Raw genomic sequence first — 14,841 nt, 5'->3', positions numbered from 1 at the left:
GACATAAATAAAGATACTATTTAGTTTTTTCTAGTAGAACTTTCATGATGTAATTCAGACTTTAGCTTATTAATGATCTGAGATCCAGTAGCAAATTGCATTTACCACTTAAAAATTAAAAAAGGAGTCTTTCCTGCTTTTAAAACATATGTACACAAACACACACACACACACACAGATTTTAATCTCAGGCACAGCAAAACAGAAGCTGACTACCAAACCAACAGATACTGTGAGTTGTAAACTGAGTAAACACGAGCATAGCAGTAAAAAATTTCACACCAGTTATTTCTCTTTCTGGTTTAGAAATAGTTTTTATGTGTTTATAATTGTTTCGAGAAACTTAGTACCAAATTCGTTAAATAGAGAGGCAGATATTCCAAGTATTCCTCACACATTCACCTATAAGGAGCTTTTGGAACAGTAGCAAAGTCACAAAGCAAATCTACACTTTTACTGCAAAAAGACATGATTTTTACTGGTGCTTAGATAAACAAATAGGTAGCTAAAAAAAAAGTGCCACCATTTTTCTCAAATGTCATCAATTACATAAGACCTCAAAACACACTCTGATTTGGATAAAAAATTCTTGCCAACAGTTAAGAGACTGATTAATTTCATCTATTTCATAGTAGCAAGTCTTCCCCAGATGTTAGTAACAGGCAGAACTATTCACTTTAGCCCTTTGTTACCAGAGACAATTGCTACATCTCTATGCAAACATGATGAACTCATTTGATTAATCAAATACTTGAATTCCATTCAAGTGCACTTAATGTAGTAATACACAGTATAAATTGATTGAAATTTAAAAAAGATCTCTGATTGGAAATGGGATTTTTAAAAATACAATACTGATTTCAAATTATATGTTTCATTGGTGTCCTGATGAAACATACAAAGCAAATGATTTGTTCCTAGCATCTCTGAAAGATTATCTAGTCCTTTAATGTATTAAAATAGAAGTCAGAAAATACATCCCTGAAACCTAGAATTGGAAGTACAGTTCGAAAAGTTGAAGCCAATTTGATATGGTTAATTCAGATTATGGTCAAATGGTAAGAGGATAGCTCAGAAGTTGACAAAAGTTTCAAATTAGTAACATTTGTTGCAAAAAACATAAATGAAGGTAGCTGTAATGTTTACAGGGTCAGATTTTTCAGATCCATGTATATAATGTAAGTACTAAGATCCTAAAGATTTAATTTCTTAAACACTCTGACTACTGCAGAAGAATTAAAAAAAATCCAAATGGATTAGAACTAAAATAAGGCTGTTCTTTCTCCTTTTATAAAATACTTTTGGAATTCATAACACAAAAAATATGCACAGGAAGACATGTAGAATTCTCAATCTTTTTTTTTTACATCCAGGGATCACTGTTCCTGAAAAATCTCCCTGCTTGCTTTGCTTTCTTCAGTCTTCTTTTTCTTCCAAGAGCTTTGCTACAGACGTCTATCAGCTGTATAGAGTGATTACTTTATTTGCCTGTTCCCACAACGGAAGAAGTGGCTTCGTCAGACAACAGCTTGGTCTTTAAAATTTACTTCTGGTAGGATTCTCTCACTTTCGCCTGCAGTGCATCACAGGTCTTCTTAGCATCGCCTAGAAGCATGGCCGTGTTAGGTTTGTAGAAGATCGGATTGTCCACTGCAGCATAGCCAACACCCAAGGACCTCTTCATAACGATGACCTAAGGAGGAAAGATGAACTGAGAGAGTGAGCGTATTTAACAGACCTGACAGGCCGACCCTGCCCTGCCCTAGCTTTGAATGAAGCACATACCACTACTCACTCCTGAGTATACAGACTTCTACAATACACAAGGAGTGCTTGCTTGCTTTTTTTTTTTCTGGTGGTAAATTTTTTATTACGTTATGTTAGTCACCATACAATACATCATTAGTTTTTGATGTAGTGTTCCATGATTCATTGTTTGCGTATAACACCCAGTGCTCCATTCAGTACGTGCCCTCCTTAATACCCATCACCAGGCTAACCCATCCCCCCACGCCCCCTTCCCCTTTAAAACCCTGTTTGTTTCTCAGAGTCCATAGTCTCTCATGGTTCGTCTCCCCCTCTGATTCCCCCCCCTTCATTTTTCCCTTCCTACTATCTTCTTTTTTTTAACATATAACGTATTGTTTCAGAGGTACAGGTCTGTGATTCGACAGTCTTACACAATTCCAGGGAGTGCTTTCTTTTTTTTTTTTTTTTTTTAAGATTTTATTTATTTATTTGAGAGAGAGAGAATGAGAGAGAGCACATGAGAGGGGGGAGGGTCAGAGGGCGAAGCAGACTCCCTGCCGAGCAGGGAGCCCGATGTGGGACTCGATCCAGGGACTCCAAGATCATGACCTGAGCTGAAGGCAGTCACTTAACCAACTGAGCCACCCAGGTGCCCCAGGGAGTGCTTTCTAAAGGCATGTTTACATTGTATTAACTTTCATTTGCCCTTACTCCTATCCGTGAGACAAAAATCATGTTAACAATAGTTTATCTATGAATAATAAGATTACAAGAGATTTTCTTCTCAGTGCTTTTCTTCCATAAAGACTATGTAACATTTTCTAGTCAGAAAAATAAGTATCTTTCTCTGAATGGGCTTAAGAGAACAAATTTAGCGTATAAACTTCTGCTACAAATCCTAAGATAAATGTAGCTGAGTGGGAAAATGGTGTGATTCTTATTCCATCACTTTAAAGTAGATCAGAAGGTTCCAAGACAAAAGCCCGAAGAACAATCTAGCCTGACAGAGCTAATAACTAATATTATGCTCCTACAAAGCAAAATGGAAGAAGTAAGGCTATCTCTAATATTGATGTGTCACAGTCATTTACAATTACATGAATTATGGATGGTGCTATTCAGTTAAATATCAAGTTAGTTCTTAAGGAAATGGAAAGCCCTTCTATAGTAGTCTAGGACATGTAATCTATCCAAAAATGAAAGCAATATAAACTTACTTACACTTCTCACAGCCTTAGTACCATAATGCATTCTGCAAACTCTCAAATATTGATGACCAATGCAATAGTTTTTCATCTACACATGAACAAGTGCATATCTCACCCACCACAAATTTCAAGCTCACATATTTACAATAAAAAGAAACAAAATTAAAGGGAAAGGTACATTACATAATTATGACTGTTAAAATGCAGATCTGACCTGAGAGTGGTAAAGAGACCTGTCCTCCGCCAGGGCAGGGGAAACGTACAAGCCTCTGAGCTCTCTATAACCCAGCAGTTAGCTTCCACAGAGGTGATGTGCGTGAGCACGCCTTGCTTCCTTATGCCATGTTACAGTTTGGATTTCTAAATCACCTTTCTTCTGGACACTCCATAACAACAACAAATTCCCTTTCAAAAAAATTAAATGAAAAAATGTGCTCGTCTTCGTATATGAAGGCGATGATACTGACTCACTGTCCCAGAGGGAAGCCATCTGCTTCACTGGACTCTATCTGGAAGTCAGCCAGGCTCATTCCAAAAGCTCACAGCTCTTTTTTCAGCTGTGGTTACAGATTTTGTTAATCCACCCACATAATATCATCTAGTTCAAATGGTGACCAGGGCATCTACTTGGGTTCTCTGGTGACCACCGAATAGACAGAAGCTGGATATGGAGAGCTGGGCCCTACACCCACTCTAGCCCTGGGGCTCCCAAAAGGCATCGGTGCTCCTCACCAAGTGAACCAGGACAGCTCTGGGTGCATGTTGTAGGAGACATTTGATTATTAGAATGAAACACAAGTCTGAAACCTTACCTGCTTTGATTTCCAGACCTCGAGGACTGGCATGCCTGCAATAATAGAGTTGGGGTCTTCTTGAGCTGCTGAATTCACAGTGTCATTAGCTCCAATCACAAGAACCAAATCAGTGTCTACATAATAAAGGAAAAAAAGAGTAAATAAAAACCTCAAATGGGTCATTTTCACTTTTTCCAGGCAAATTATAGTGATCTGGACTTTAAAACAATAACAGAAGGTAATATTTATAGGACGCACACTTGTGCCAGACACCGGACAAAGAGCTTTATCAGAGAGGCTCGGTAACCTAGCCAATGTCACACAGCTAAAAAGCAGTAGGTCCTGCATCTCAGCCTGAGCACCCTGACGAGCTTGCATTATTATGCTTCCCCTCCCCCCAGGGGATCTGCCTAATCTGACTTTACAGTTTTTTTATTATCTCACAATGATCTTGCCAGTTATATTATTTTATAAGATTTGCATCCCATTTTCATCTTTTAAAATGACCCCCATAAGATGCTATTTTGATGTCTAAAAGAAAATGGTCTAAGGGGTCTGTACTGTATTAAAAGCTGGGTCCATAATTCCTGGAACTGGCAGGTTTCACACATAATTTAGCAACAGTGAAATCTGAAAAGGGGCATAAAATGGCCCAAATTCCCTCTTTAAGGACTATAATATAAATTACCTTAGAACTTTGCCAAAAATGCCATGTGAATGTAGATATACACACAACTTCATTATTTTTCTCTAATAAACAGTATTTTTTAAGTTTACAGTGGATACTTGCCAGAGGGAACCGGTTTAATTTTAACAAACATGATCTTGAGCCAAATGTCATTAACATTCAACATCTACCCAACGACAGCCATAAAGTACGGCACCTTATCTAGTGAAGTCCCAGTACTTTAAAGGAAAACAGAAAACTACTTTCTTGATCATGAGTTGGTACAACTGGAAGCCAGTAAAATCTCAGATGCTGACAAGAATTAGACATTAAATTATCAATAGAAGCAATTTTATAAATGAGGAACCTGAGGCTGAGTATCTAGTTCCAAAAGTGGAGTCAGAACCTGGATCCCAAAGCCAGGTCTCTTCAGAGTCCCTCTTCCACTGCCTCCTGAGATTTTCACCACCCTTCCGATCTCCTCCTAGGCCCCAAAACTACCCATGCCGCTCACAAGCCTGTTGTACCTTATTCAGTACTGTCTTTCGTTTATTTCATTTCAACTGCACACCTCCTAGGAGCAGGTTACTCTTCATCAGACTAGTAGGTCTTCAGTAATCCCACAATTTATGTCCTAAGACTGGTATCACTTTATTCGGACGAAGAACAAGCTTCACCATCGCCCCCACTACTTACCTGGGAAATCATGGTTGATCTCGTCCATTTCCAACACAATATCATATGGCACCCCAGCCTCAGCCAGCAGCACATTAAGCTGACCAGGCATCCGGCCCGCAACTGGGTGAATTCCAAACCTAGACATAAAACAAATGAACAGTTGGCCTTACATGATGGGCCAAAATGTACAGAGACCCCAACATCACCTCCAAATCTGCACACTTTGTTCTTGGCACCTCAGCTCTTCCTGGTACTATCTGATCTCTACAAGAGGGGCTAGAACTAATCCAGATATATGATCAATCTACAAATATTGAAGTTGGAGGTTTAATCTCTCCGTATACACAAATGATAACTCCTCTCAAGAAGTAAGTGTAACCTTAGAACCTGACTCTTATGTTTTAAGTACAATGAATTTCCAACATTAGTAAATAATATCACCTTACATTTAATAAGCATTATGTTCTCTCATGATACTTTCTGATAAATCTTGCATCTTTAAAAACTTATGTAAGTCAGCCTGGAATTAAACACTTGCCATGAAAAATCAACATTATTCCATCAAAAGCTGACTCCACATTCAACTTTAACCTCCACGTTCAAAGCTGGAGAAATAAAATATTGTCATGTACAGGAGTTAAAGGCCTCCAATCTTTCTGAGAGTGATATGAAGCATAACTCCGCATCCCATGAGAAATGTGATAGCAACATGCTGGAGTGTTTCAAAGAGAGAGTAAGACACACATCAGAGCTCCACACTTTTATCAAGGCAAAAGAAATCGAAGCATCAAGCAATTTCTTTCAACCGCAACCAAAATGGGATCTTTGGGGTTATTTAATCCAGCTTCTTGCCCACAGTATTGATCTCTGTCTCCTCAGCACTGAGCACCATGCTTGACACATAGGCACGGCTCAATAAGAAGTGAGTGAGTGAGTGAGTGAGTGAGTGAGTGAGTGAGTGAGTGAATCCAGAGAAGAAATGCATTTTATGGTAGTTCTTGGCAGGGATCCATCCAACCTCAGCTTAAATACTTTCAGTAACCAGAAACTTACTCCTTCCAGAGGTCTATTCCATTACTAGACAATCCCAATAATTACATCACACACACACACACACACACACACACACACACACACACACGTAACGTACACACTCATATTCAGCCAAAGAGAACCCCCATCTCATTGCTTTCCAAAGTCTGTAGTTTGGCCATCTGGAGCCTTAATGAGTCTACCCCCTCTTTCATATGTGGACTCCTCTGAGCGCTCCTAGGATGCCTACTAAGCAAAACATCCTCAATTCTTTCAACTATTCAGTGCTGACAGGACCCACTGCTGTCCTAGTCACCTGTTTCTACATTGTCAATATCCAGCTCAAACCTCAGGCCCCCAGAGTGAATACAATATGCTGGATGTGATCTAGATGCATAGGGCACAGCAAGAAAATCCCATCCTGAGATCTTTTACTGACAATGCCCAAGTCTGCATTGGCATTTACAGCCATCACAACACGTTGCTGGCTCATACAAAAGTTATGGTCATTTAAGATGCCCTGTTACTTTTCACGGTAACTACTGCCAAATCAGGCCTCCCCATTTTTAACACAGGTTCTGCTAGGAAAAGATTAAAGCAACAGAGGAATTGACACCTCCCCAAAAGTAGACCTGAAAAGAGCTTTAAAATGGCCTCTATATTGCCCAAATAGCTGATAATTGATTTTCTACATCTTTAAAAGTGATAATGAAGAGCCTAAATTATTAGGGGTCTTGTAATTGGGAGGGAAAAAAGACATCAAGTGACAGGTATTCTTTTATCAAATTCACTTTTATATCATCTTCCTTCTGGGAATCACTAAATGTTCCTAAATAACAATTTATGTTAAAACAAAAACAAAAACAGAAACCGGGGCTAAAAGGAAACTAAACAGTTACCTCTAAGCAGTTATACAAGAGATCATCGTTTTACTTCTCCTCTTTTTTAAATACATTTTCCCAATTTTCTATGAGAATGTATACTTTTGTGGGGGGATCAAACCATGTCATTGAAGGGTTTCGGGAAAACTTCGAAGGGCTAGGAAGCCAATGAGATCGATGTCCTTGGCCCAGCTGGGATCTTCCCAGTTTCACAGTTGCCAAAAGGAGGAAAACGTACAACTTTTTATGGTGGAAAAAAATTAACTTCATTTGAAATACTTAACTTCATGCTCTCCTATTGTAATGCAATTTACAAATGATTTCTCATCTATTGTTTCATTCTATCCCTAATCATCTTTTAAAAACCTCCATCAAGAATTAGAATGTAGAGCAAGTGATTCAAGCCCAGACCTCAGTGAAATAAATAAGGCTGTAGAGCTGCATTCCTCTACCTAACAAAAAGAAGCAAGAATGTAGATCTATTTTGGCACAATGGCTAATGCTGGCTCTTCATGAGGTGCTATTCCATTTGTACAACTTTCTCAGTACACAGTTAAGCTGGGATTCAAACTCAGGTCTTTCTGCCTCAAGAGTCTGAACTTTTAACTACTATATAATACAGTAGTATAGTCAGGCAACTTGAGAGGTATTTTGCTTAGTTAACAGCTCCGGTTTACTAGTTATGTTGATGTTGAGCAGGTTACTTAAGGACTCTCTGTGTCTCAGTTTTCCCACAGAGTAGTAACCAGCTGTTACCATAAGCCCACATCCTGCCAAGGGCTACAGAAAACTCTGCATAGAACAGGCTTGAGAAATACCTATTTATCTCTGCTTGAAGGAGTTCCAAAAATCCAATTCACAGTGTTCTTTGAGAATAATTGAGAGCCCAGAAAGTTTCAACAATGTTAAGAGCTATAAAACAAAATAAATATCTGCATGAACAAATAGACACAGGAGAAAAATGTGTCTCAGTATCTACCACAATGTATAACTTTTACGAGCACCTGCTGAATGCTGGGGAAGTCTATTCTGAAAAATTACTCAGGGTGGGAGTTAGAAATTACCTGGACAGAATGAACTATTTCATCTCTTTCAACTACTTCATCATCTTTCCCCCTCAGTGGGCTAGCTGTAGTTTTATTCTAGTGAAAATAAAATTAAGGGCAGTCATTAGTTCACTCCAGACCATGGTCACCCAAACTCACCACCTCATAAGATTTTAAGTTCTTCAACCACAAATTCTCCTGTCATTTTGGGGATTTTAGCAGTTCGACACTTGAGTACAATTTTAAAATGTTCTCTAAAGACAAGATTGCTTTCTTTTTAAACAGCACATTGTTATCCTAATGTCATAATCTATACCAAGTCAGAGTTTTCAATCATTCCTGAAAACAAAAGAAGTAAGGCAAAATACTGACAATTTATGTTCCCACTCTTCATGTGGTAATGTAAACCGTATTCAGTACTGTGGCTCTTTTCACACTGTCTCGGAGCAAGCATTTCTGCAATGTCAACTGGACTCTTTGGTTGGGGTACCTACTTTAAAATTTAGTATTTTGTACAGTGGCAATAACATAAAATATTTTTTAAAAAATTCTCCAGGAACCAAAGCTTATGCTCAATAAATGGGGCTTATTATTACTAAACCTCAAATATGAACATAATACTTTAATAATAATATAGTATTTTAGGGGCTCCTGGCTGGCTCAGTTGGAAGAGCATGCAACTCTTGATCTCGGAGAAGTGAGTTCAAGCCCCATGTTGGATATGGAGCCTATTTAAAAAAAGAAAGAAATAAAAAATAATAATAATATAGCACTTTAAGCATGAATATAAAAAAACAGACCTAGCGAGAAAGTGCATTATATTGAAATAACTAAAATATACTGCTAAGCCTGCTGATTGCATGAATTTAAAAAAAGACAAGACATGATCAATGGAAGTTTCAAAGGTGCTTGATTTTTGTGAACAACGGCAGGGTGGTTCTCTCACATTCATGAAAAGGTACTCTTACTTTTATCACTGACTGGACCCAATGAAAAAACTAAACAACCAAATTTAGTTCTGGAAGCTACGGTTTAAAAGGATTAGAGAGTACTTGGCTAAGGTGCAAGAGAAACACAAAACATCTAATGACTTAGAAAATAACACACTCTAAGTGAAAAAAGATCAACTGGCTCAAAAAAAGGCAAAACATGATTTTCAAGCAGACCAAATAAAACAGAAGTGAACCAAATCGTCCTCATTTTCATAAAACAGAAGAAAAGAAAATGTATTCAAATGCACAGGAAAGCATGGGGATAAAATAATTTTTTTTTATTTTTTTTATTTTTTTAAAGATTTTATTTATTTATTTGACAGAGAGAGACACAGTGAGAGACGGAACACAAGCAGGAAGAGCAGGAGAGGGAGAAGCAGGCTTCCCGCGGAGCAAGGAGCCCAATGTGGGGCTCGATTCCAGGACCCTGGAATTATGACCTGAGCTGAAGGCAGACGCTTAACAACTGAGCCACCCAGGCGCTCCCCCAAAAAATTTTTTATTTAAAAAAAAAAAAACTTTCTGTTAACTGTTTAAAAACAAATGCCCCAGTTAGGGAAAGTTTCCATCTCCTTTCTGGGGTCAGGAAGAGAGAGGCTCAGTGTGAGCTGATGTACCATCCACCAGTTCAGTACAAAAAGGATTCAAGAGCATCTCCCAGGGGCACCTGGGTGGCTCAGTCGTTAAGCGTCTGCCTTCAGCTCAGGTCATGATCCCAGGGTCCTGGGATCGAGCCCCACATCGGGCTCCCTGCTCAGCGGAAAGCCTGCTTCTCCCTTTCCCACTCCCCCTGCTTGTGTTCCTGCTCTCACTATCTCTCTCTCTCTGTCAAATAAATAAATAAAATCTTAAAAAAAAAAAAAAAGAGCATCTCCCACACATACACAAAGGATGGTTGGCTGGCAATGGACATAATCAAGACGGTTGCGGCCGCTGAGACAGCCCTTCATTTAAGGGAGGACTGGGGAGGATTTAAAGCAATGGTCTTAACCACTAGTAAGAGACAGCAATGAAATTCAGGATTTCCAGAACTACAAGAACCAAGAACCACTCTACCTCAAGCCAGTGGTACTATATTTGCCACGAATTACTCATTTGTGCTCTTTTGAAATGTGAATAACAAATCTTGAACACCAAAAATTTCTCATAATCTTCCAATCTTACTGATCACCAATAAGTGTTTCCTCCTTCCCGCAGGTCTGAACCTCTTCCCAAAACCTGATTTGTAAGACTTAAGGAAGACTTGCAGTCACTGTACTATGTGATATTTAAGGTCTGTATTAGTTTCTGATTGCTGCTATAACAAATTACCACATACTTAGTAACTTAAAACAACACAAATTAATTATCTTACAGTTCTGGAGGTCAGAAGCAGAAAATCAGTTTTCCTACACTAAAATCAAGGTGTTGGCACGGCTGCATGTCTTCTAGAGGCTCTAGGGGAAAATCCATTCCTTGCCTTCTGCTTCCGGAGGTGCCCCCATTCCTTGGCTTGTGGCTGCATCCCTCTGACTACTGCTTCCACTGTCATACCTCTGTCTCTGACTCTCTCTTATGATTTCTTCTAGGACTCTCTCTGACTCCTTCCTCTCTGAGGACCCTAGTGATGACATGGACCTGCCCAAATAATCCAAGATAATCTCCCCACCTCAAAATCCTCCCCTTAAATCTACAAAGCCCCTTTTGCCATGTGAAGTAACATGTCCACAGGTTTGGAGGATTGTAGGTGGACTCTTTGGGGCCATTATTCAGCCTACCACAAACTTCCTTTCCAGTCCTAAAATTCCATGAACTAGGGTTTCTATTTTAGCGGAATAATCCAATATATACTATGTAAATTACTTTTGGATTGCAATTCTGTATCCCTCCTTTACTCCAGTAAGTTTTTCATCTTAATTAATTTGTTTTTAATACTGCCCTTGCTTATCTTTAAATTAATCCATCTGGCCATCATCTCTATGCTTTAACTGACATGTCTTGGGCCAAGTTAGAAATCAAAGACCTCTAAATGTATTTGTTGTTATTGTAATATTTGATTAGCTACAGAGTGCATAAAGACATTATTTCTGTTGAGCTAGTTGTGAAGGGTAAATAATCACAAAGCTAACCAATATGTTATGTTGAATATCCCAAAGGACAAATCATTTTATATCTGTTGGCATAATAATTTATTATATAAACCTTAAGGCTCTAATGTTGGGGAAAAACACACGCAAGGCTCTTACAAGAAAATGCCAGTGTTTTGAGAGAAATAACAGAACACACTGAATTTGTAGAAATATATATGTGTACACTGATAAGTCAATGTGAGTTAATAACAACTCTGGCCCATGTAACTGGCCAATCTCCAAAGTATGTATTAAAGTTAATTATACCAGACATTGGTTTGGCCATGACCAGCAATTTCCAGGAACTGATGGCCAAAGCTCATCAATGTTCCATCATCGTATGAAGAATATCCAGAATTTGAAAATGCAAAGCCTACTAGCCTTTTAGTTCTTGCCTTTGAGCCATGAAAATTATCTTTATTGTACACATGCTTAACAAAGCAGAATCAGCTGTCCCTGTCCACAACAAGATTCTGCAAAAGGAAAATAAATACTAAAATGAGATCACAGAAAGATCTTCAACATTCCCAGAACTCTTTCTTGATGCACCTCCTCATGATGCGCTGCAACATAGTAACATCATAGTAACATAGTAACGTGTCTTATTTATCAGCACCCACAGCACCTGGCATTCCTTCTAGGGACTCAATGGGAGGGAAGGAAGGAAAGGGTTTTAAGTAACACAGTGTGCCCAGTGAGATGCATTGACTCATGAACGTTCTACATCTGTTTTTAGAGAAAGAAATTTAGGGAAGTAGTAAAGAACTGCTGTGAAAGGTCTGGAGTACCATTGCCTGGATTCACAACCTTTGGACAGTTTACTTCTGTATGCCTCCCTTTCCTCTGTGCACAGTGGGATTGAGAATAAACCTCTTCAGAGGATTATCACGAGATTTAAGTGAGACAGTTCATATAAAGAGTTTTTCATACAAAGTACTGTAGACCAATGCCAAGTGTAATGAGCCTTTAATAAATTAACCTTCAATGATAATATTCTATTCAAGTACATCTGTGTGATACAAATGCTCATGTGTATTTTTCAAATAAATGCACCTTTTTTTTTTTTTTTTAAAGATTTTATTTATTTATTTGACAGAGAGAGAGAGATAGCGAGAGAGAGAACACAAGCAGGGGGAGGGGGAGAGGGAGAAGCAGGCTTCCCGCGGAGCAGGGAGCCCGATGCGGGGCTCGATCCCAGGACCCTGGGATCATGACCCGAGCCGAAGGCAGACGCTTAACGACTGAGCCACCCAGGCGCCCCAATAAATGCACCTTTTAATGATCATTTATATAAAAATAAATGCACATTTTTACATTAAAACAAATGGTGGTTTGATGTCAACATTTTCTGAGTTGGTTTTCTAATTTTTACCTTAAAATTCCAATAAATATCAATATAGTCCAATAAAAGCCAGAAGTTCTTTGTATTCACAACTACATCAAAAGACTAAGAAAACTGTATAGTCAATATAGTCTGAGGCCAGTAACTGTGAATACTGGACTCAGTGGGAACACGTTCATAACTTATATTCAGATACGCACTTATTTGATAAAGTCAAATTCCAAAAGGCCACATTTAACCCTTCCACAGATACTATTAGGCAAAAAAGTATTGTTTCCTCAACTGACAGATACAACAAATATCATTATTAAGTCAGGATAATCTTTTCACTTATCTTGAAGCAAGAAAAATTTCAACACTTTTTGTTATTTTCCTCTCTCAAATATGAAAATGATAGTCTTTTATGACACATTATATAATAAAAACTAAGGCCTCAGTCCCTGATTAAAAATAGACTCAGGCACGGCTCAAAAAAAGTGGAATAATCTACTCAAATAAAACAACCTGATCTTCAGAGACTTTTAAATCACCCAAGAAAGAACAAAAACAATTAAGAGTGAATACAAGAGCGATTTGTAAATATCGCGTGAACTGGATAAAACTTGGTAAAGAGGCAATTCAAAAAACACCACATTTTCTAAGCCTCTTTTAGAACACATGATGATATAAACCCCATTCTTATACTTTTTCACAACTTCACATTAGATTTCAGACACCACATGTTCTAAAGGGGACACAACAATGTGAATTCCCATAATTGCAGGCCATGGAGACAATATGTCCTGACCAGGGTGCATTACAGCAGTTATTCTAGGACATGTGGGACTAGTAAAGAGTATAAAACATTCACCACATGGATCCTACCACAACTGTTCAAATAAACTACATTTTCCTTCTTGCATTATGGAAATATCCAGATTTAGTTCAGCAGTAAAACATGAAGAAGAGCCAAGTAACCCAATTCAACCATAAGACAAAGAAACTACAGTGACAACGGGGCCTCGTTCTACAGTACTTAGAGTGTTTTCTCCATTTTGCTGCCTCTTACTATTATAAATACTGATTTGTATTTCCCTGATGATGAGTGATGTTGAGGATCCTTTCTTATGTCTGTTAGCCATCTGGTTGTCTTCTTCGGAAAAATGTCTATTAATGTCTTCTACCCATTTCTTAATTGGATTATTTGGTTTTTTGGTATTGAATTTTATTAGTTCTTCATATATTTTGGATACTAACTGAAACAGACTCTTACCTATGGAGAATTGGTGATTACCAGAGGGGAGGGGGGGGGGGGGGGGGAAATAGGTGATGGTGATTAAGGAGGGCACTTGTGATGAGCACCAGGTGTTGTATGGAAATGTTGAATCATTATATTGTCCCCTAAAACTAATATAACACTGTATGTTAACTGGAACTAAAATAAAAGCCTAAAAAATAAAAATAAAAATAAGTTAAAATAGACCTTAAAGATTCTCCAATTAACTACTTCCTAAGGCAGGACTCCTTTATTTAGAATTACACCAAATATGTGTGCACTGTATTCTGTCACAAAACAGGTTGGGAGCCCCACTGCAGATGCAGGGAAGAGCCCCTGGTCTGGGCTACATACACCTTAAGGACTCTTGTATTCTATGTTTGCACATGGCAATGCTCCGTTCTGAGGAGGGCCTGTGAAGGTAATAAAAGGATCTTGGCACCTGGGTGGCTCAGTCGGTTAAGCGTCTGCCTTCGGCTCAGGTCATGATCCCAGGGTCCTGGGATCGAGTCCCGCATCCGACTCCTTGCTCAGCGGGGAGCCTGCTTCTCCCTCTCCCTCTGCTGCTCCCCCCTGCTTGTGCTCTCTCTCTGATAAATAAATAAATAAAATCTTTTTTAAAAAAAGGTCTGTTACTATATTCAATTATTTTTGTAATCTAATTGTGCATTTCACCTGTGAAAAATATGGTGGGACCGGAAAAGGCAGGTTTCTTTGGTTTATCAAATTCTGATCAGAACTTCTGATTGACAGCTACACGTCACTGATTAAAAGCATAAGGAAGTTTTTTAAAAAAATAAATAACTGTAGTAAATGCAGTTTAGAATAAAAACATAAAACATGAAGCAGGGCATATGTTACACAAATCATCCTTACTGCTGGAAAGGCTGGGACCAGCTGGGTAGGGTCAGCTTATCCACCTGAAGAGAAACATGGTAATGGAAGTAGGGAAAACCCTCCTGACAAGGCTACTGCTGTCCACAAAAGCTGACTAATGAGAAAGGCTGTGGAATCAACTTTCTGGCGAGGCTTCTTAAGGACAGACACCCACCTTTCTAAAATTGTGAAAGTCCTTAGAAGCAGTGGTTC

The 14,841-nt window shown here is 38.6% G+C and overlaps 1 protein-coding gene across 6 annotated transcripts in view; it reads right to left on the bottom strand.

Moving 5' to 3' along the window:
- Nucleotides 1-294: 294 nt before the first annotated feature.
- NNT (nicotinamide nucleotide transhydrogenase) overlaps nucleotides 295-14,841 on the bottom strand; it is an 89,912-nt gene continuing 75,365 nt past the window's right edge. For 5 of the 6 annotated variants that reach the window (XM_032415213.1, XM_032415211.1, XM_032415214.1 and 2 more), the window contains exons 20-22: nucleotides 5,115-5,233; nucleotides 3,770-3,885; nucleotides 1,371-1,693 (exon numbers count right to left, since the gene is read on the bottom strand). In XM_032415213.1, the coding sequence (XP_032271104.1) occupies nucleotides 1,544-1,693; nucleotides 3,770-3,885; nucleotides 5,115-5,233 (385 nt within the window). In that variant the 3' untranslated portion in view covers nucleotides 1,371-1,543. Of the gene's footprint in view, nucleotides 1,694-3,769; nucleotides 3,886-5,114; nucleotides 5,234-14,841 lie in introns of all 6 variants that reach the window. The other variant, XM_032415210.1, reaches the window with a different exon arrangement.

The sequence above is a fragment of the Phoca vitulina genome, unplaced genomic scaffold (assembly GCF_004348235.1).
Source record: "Phoca vitulina isolate PV1807 unplaced genomic scaffold, GSC_HSeal_1.0 scaffold17, whole genome shotgun sequence".
NCBI classification, from domain to species: Eukaryota; Metazoa; Chordata; class Mammalia; order Carnivora; family Phocidae; genus Phoca; species Phoca vitulina.
The sequence above is the reverse complement of the archived record's forward strand: the minus strand, read 5'-3'. Positions and strand labels throughout refer to the sequence as shown.